General features: G+C 40.9%; 1 protein-coding gene across 1 annotated transcript; it reads right to left on the reverse strand.

Moving 5' to 3' along the window:
• Window positions 1-3,824: 3,824 nt before the first annotated feature.
• LOC120293812 (cytochrome P450 76T24-like) lies at window positions 3,825-4,428 on the reverse strand. Its single transcript, XM_039313568.1, has one exon. The coding sequence runs from the start codon at window positions 4,320-4,322 to the stop codon at window positions 3,825-3,827; it is 498 nt and encodes a 165-aa protein (XP_039169502.1). The 5' UTR covers window positions 4,323-4,428.
• Between the last annotated feature and the right edge of the window lie 1,463 nt (window positions 4,429-5,891).

The raw sequence follows: 5,891 nt of genomic DNA on the forward strand, positions 1-5,891 counted from the left end.
AAACAAAAGATAAGATTGATATCAAAATTGACGAACCATATCTCGCGCATGAGATCGGGTTAGCCACTTTAAATTAAATCGCGAATCGAATCTCGGGCTTGAGATTGGATTGTCGATTTTTGTAAGGAATTGCGAAATCGGATTTCGCCGTGAAAATCGGACTGTCAATCCCTAATTTGAGAGCTCCTCGAGTTGCGAATATCACGCTAGGGATTTCAATCATGTGCATCAACGAATATATCAAATAAGGAAACGGAATTTTCGGAAATCAAAATAGACAAAATTTTTACCCATCCGCTCCCAAATTCCAATCCTCGAACGGTTACGCGGCTACTCGCGAGTGATATGGTAATGCTCGGCGAGGCTCACAGCTCAGACTTGGATGTCGGGACTGGATTTTAGTGGTGTTGAAGCTCACTGAATTGGACTTGAATTGCCCCAACAAACTGCTCTGGAAAGCCAAGAGTTAGATACGTGTAATCGTCTAAGAAATTTCGCTAAAGCAGCAACTTGGTAAGGCTCCAAGATCTGCGTTCGGGAGTCCACTGGTGGCTCAATTGACGCTTGAAGGTCTGAGTGCTTGCTAGAGAAGCCGAGGGCGCTGCTGGGATCGATAACAAACTGCTGTGACGCCGCTTGAGTCCGCTGGTTTGACTTCGTCGGATCAGCACTGGAACTTGCTGCGTTCTGGGCTCCGTTTGACCTATAGTCAACGAACGTCTCCCCCTCAATTGTATGGATGTATCAATTGTGCGGCCTCATCTTTGTTGACTATTGACCTCTGAATATGAGGACTTTCTCTCGTGTAATGGCACTTTGTCTTCTTTACACGTGTTGATCTTGTCGAAGAAGGAAAGGCATGATGAAGATGGGATTTCATTGATTCCTGGGGACAAGTGGTGCGGCACAGGTGATGCGGGTAGTGAGATCAGCAACTTAGCGTTATCGTGGAGTGAACAGTAGCTTCGTCGTCAACGCGGCTAAACTAGAGCAGCAGCATCGTCAAGGTTGAAGACAGCGAGCTCAGCATGGCAAGGCTTGCGGCTCGTCCACAAGTTGTCACGGATGATGAGAGCGAGGGGCAGTGACAACGTGTTTTGGCCAAGAGAATTCCTCTCTTTTCTCACGTGTTCGAACCCTAGAGGAGTCCCCCAACGAAAGAGCTTTTTTTCTCTCAATGGCCGTGTATTCAATGTGTGGCCTCCTTTTTTTTTTTCCAGTGGTGTAGCAACCTGTTTATAGGTGAGTGAACTAGGGTTTTAGATCAACATCCACGAGAATTTTTCGAACGCAATATTCCTTCACCAATTTTATCCCATATTGATAAGGATTCAAGATTATGATAGAATTTTTCTCTAAATCCAAATCTTTCAAAACCAAATTGCAATATTCTTTTACCCATCGGCCTATCCAAAAAGATTCATATCTCGGAAAAATTTTAAAATATTATATTCCCACGAGATAATTTTTAATTATTAAAAACACGGGCTTGGGCCAACTTGCTCGCCGTGGGCTTAGTCCATTAATTTGAACCCATCCGCACCGGTCCAATAAATAAAATGCCAATTAAAATAAAATGCACCTAAATCTATATGCTATGTAATTAATAAAATTAAGCCCTAATTTCCTATGCAATAAATAAATAAACTAAATCGTCAAAATTTAAAATCAACAGTTATTAAAATCAATTTTTCAAAAACATCAAAACGTCAAAAAAAAAAAAACGTTTTCGATCATAAATTACCACATAAAGGAGAACTAATCATATTTTTAAAAAAAATGCTTTCCCTTTATCATTGAGTTTTTCTGACGCGTCCAAGGTTTCTTGAGTATTTCTCTTCAACAAAACTAATATGTGAAGTGCTAAATTCTAAAAATAAAGAAAGTAAAACATAATGCTTTTATACTGCATCGTTACATCCACTTATTAATGAAAGAACATTAATATATGCGGTTTTATTAATCATGGCAATAAGATCGAAAAAATTGAAAAATAAAAATAGAAAAGAAGGGAAGTGGAAAAATCTGGAGTCCTCACTTTACATTTCAATTGGATGGTTAAGAGTAATTTTATCTCTTCGATAAAAAAATAGACGGATTTCATTGTACAGGATGTGGAGATAGCCCATTCGGAACTTGTCCCTGTTAAGACATAATTAAGGGGTGTCAATGGTCAATTCGGTTCGAGTACTCGCTGATACTCGACCCCATATGGACGAAGGGCAAGTGTTTTCAATGACCTGACTTGCGGAGATCCTAAATCGAAAAACCATTTGGATCTAGTATAGTCATTGTGTCAGATTAATAACCCTTGGTAACTGTACTATAAGTGCAAACATTGACGCCTAGCGACAATTTCTAGGGTTAAGCATGATTCTAAGGTGGAACGAGAACTTAAGAACTGGTCTAGTTCTAGGTTTTAGCATATGCACACTAGATTTCAGGTTCCAAAAATTTTGGAATCTATTTCGATTGGCAATTTCTACTTGGAACTTGAAACTTGGAACAAGTCTCTTGTGCTTTTCTTGTTATATGTTTTTGCACCATTTTGCGGCATTCTATGGCCTCTAACGATGAGTGTGTGATTACGAAACACTAGTTCAGACTTCCATTTCTAGTGATATCCATATATGAGACTTTACTTTATTAATATTTCATAATCTTTATGTATTCAAATATGAGATGTAATCGATGGATTATGATTCATATAATCGTTCAATTAAGAATACATGTAGAATTTAGGTGGACTTTGAAGCCTGTGATAGTGTAAGTTCCAGGTTTTAGTGTAAATTCCAAGTTTTTGGATATGTAGGGTAGATTCTAAGTCTTAAAATTAGAGAACATGTTTCATAATTTTCGGGTTCATAGTATTTGGAACTTGAAACCGCTTCCTTCTAATGGTTTCTACGATAGCCACAAAATCTAGTGGACCTTATCGAGCTTCTTGGAGCAAATGCAGGAGGCCAAAAGGGCATTCAGCTGCAGCAGCGAGCTGTCCTCTTTAGGGTGGGCATTTCGCCGAACAGCAACTGGGCACTCTCGAGCATGCCCGCTTTCCCATAAAGACTTATCAAACGGACGGCGAATTTTGTCGTTGGCACTCCCCACGTACCGCTTCTGGTCTTCGAGGAGGCCTTCTATCAAGGCGAACTGCTGGTGCTTGGAGAGGCGTCCGAGGTCTTCTTGTACAGGACTCGTCTACGACGAAACTCACTCCACTACAAGAATTGTCTGAACGTGGTTGCCAGTTTCCAGAGGTCACATTGGATGAAGTCATTCTCCATTGATGGCTCGCGAGAGTCGGGCTTTCCTTTTCTGTGTTGGTGAATGCGTTAGTGCTCTTTAGGTAAATACCGTGGACTCTGATTATTATGATTTCCAAACAAGTTCAGTGAGGCGTTTTGTGTTGGTTTGGGTTTATGACCCGAAATCAAAACAAACCATTTGTAACTCATTGGTTTAGTTACTACCCAAACCGAAAGGAAGCTCAATCAGGAAAATTCCGAGTTGGTTCGAGTTGTTCTCTTAGGTACACGTATCTACATCCAATGGTCATTTATATCGTCTTGTTATGTTACAAGCTCACCCATGCCACTGCATATACATTAACGACCGTGTCACCACATATTTTCAAGGTTGCATACAATCAAATTTATTTTTAATAGATATAGTAGCAAAATAACATAAGAACGAAAATCCTACCGTATAATACGGAGAAACATTTGCGTGTATCTCACTGAGCGCCAGTACATGGCTAGTTAAAGTCGCACCTTCATGGAATAGCACGGAGAGGCGTTGCCTTTTGCAATGTAATCCCAAATTTCTCAGTCATGTCCATCTCTTCTGGCCCGTACACCCTGCTCAAGCTTCCAATCAAATGAGCGCAACAGAAAGGCCAAAATCGAGTGCACCATCCTATAGGCCAAGGGCATCCCGGGGCATATCCTCCGCCCACTCCCGAATGGGATGAGCTCGAAATCCCGGCCCTTGAAATCAATCTCGCGCCCCACGAACCGCTCCGGCACAAAGCTGCCCGGATCGGGCCATATACTAGGGTCCCGCCCCATGGTCCACACGTTGACTAGAACTTGGGCGTGCCGGGGTATTTGGAACCTGCATATCTGCACGTCGCTCTCAGCCTTATGCGGGATGAGGAATGGGACCGGCGGGTGCAGCCTCAGAGTCTCCTTGACTATGGCTTGCAAGTACGGGAGCCTTGCGATGTCGGGCTCTTGCAGGGTTCCCTCATTGCCATGGGCTACTTGGTCGAGCTCTTCATGGGCACGTTCGATCTTCTCCGGATTGTGCAGCAGCTCTGCCATCGCCCACTCCAACGAGCTCGTGCTCGTGTCAACTCCTGCGATGAACAAGTCCTGGCAAATAAATTGTGAGAAATAGCTGAGTGATTTTTGCTATACGCAACTTCTTTTTCTGAAGAACATAGAAAATAATTGTCCAAAGCTGATCAGTAACTTTTCTTTTAAATTTAGTCTTAAATATTTGCACAAATTTCAATATAGTTATTCTAGTTACTTTTCATTGGAAACCACTAACGCGACAATGTGTCATGTAGGGCAGCCAATAATTAGTAGACATTAGTGATTTTCATGTGAAACTTGATCGAAATGACTATAATAGAATTTATGCAGATGTTTAGGACTAAATTGGCAAAATTGAAATGTTTTGAACTAAATTGGCTTTTGTACAATAAATTTATGATTATTTGGAAAATTTTCCCCTCGCTTCTCTCATTGTATTACAAGATATAAATCACTATCCCTTTTGGTATAGCGCAGAAGTAGAATGTTGTGCCCTTAACAATACGTCATTAGAATTGCTATGGTTGCAATGGTTATTTGAAGACATGGACATTCAACTGCATCTTCTGTCACCACACGATCGTACTCTTTTGCTTGCACGCACCATCGCGTCCTCACGCCATCAACCACCGGCGGCGCCCTTGGCTTAGCCAACACTCATATCACCACTCGGTCGTTCCGCGTTGTCTTCTCAGCTTGACTCGACTCACCGGAAGAGCAGTCGTTCCGTCAAGCTACACCAGGCATTTCTGAAGATCCGAGGAAAGTAGATTGTCCTCTGTTCTATGCTATGTAGGTCGGTCCTTGCTAAACAAGGATGATTTTCTTGGATTTCTGCAGTCACTGTTGATTTCGTATACGATCGTGTTAATTGGCGATTTCGGAAGACGTACATAGCTAGCATTGTTGAGTGCATGGTTTATAAGGCACTTGAATGTGTTTTTGAGGTGCTAATTGTTGAGGTTTATGCATGTTTGAGGTCGAATGAGACGAATTGTGGACGAAACCCCAAGAATGTCGCTGTTTACAGGTTCGGGTCACTGTAGACCAGCAATGTTGTCAGTTTTGTAGCGATTTGTGTAGTACGAATTTTTTGGGGCTTTTTTCATGAAAGTCGCATCGTATACCTTGCTCTATAACATAATTTATTTTCGGATTTTTCGGACTTCACGTGATGATTTTATATTTGAAAAACATACGAGTTTCAAATCAGTTTTCAGTTTTTCAAACACCGGTACTGACCTTTACAAAATCATGATTTTCTACAGAATTTTTGACAAGGAATTTGGACGAGTGTTCTGTATAAAAGTTAAAATACATCTTAAACTATAACATATAAAATTTCCATGATTTTTAGAGTTCATTTCACCAATGATACGTCTGTCTTTCTGGCCACATGAGCTCTGGAATTTAAATCTGTTTTTGGCTCAGAATGATTAAATTTTATTATGTTGCACAAGCCAAACCGGGTCTGGAGTTCTTCACAAAAAATGTTCCTCAGGGTTTCATCTACATCATGTTAAAGTTTAGTAATTTTTGGAACTGATTTACTTAACGAACGCTAGTGATTTA

This window comes from Eucalyptus grandis, chromosome 5 (genome assembly GCF_016545825.1).
Source record: "Eucalyptus grandis isolate ANBG69807.140 chromosome 5, ASM1654582v1, whole genome shotgun sequence".
Classification (NCBI taxonomy): domain Eukaryota; kingdom Viridiplantae; phylum Streptophyta; class Magnoliopsida; order Myrtales; family Myrtaceae; genus Eucalyptus; species Eucalyptus grandis.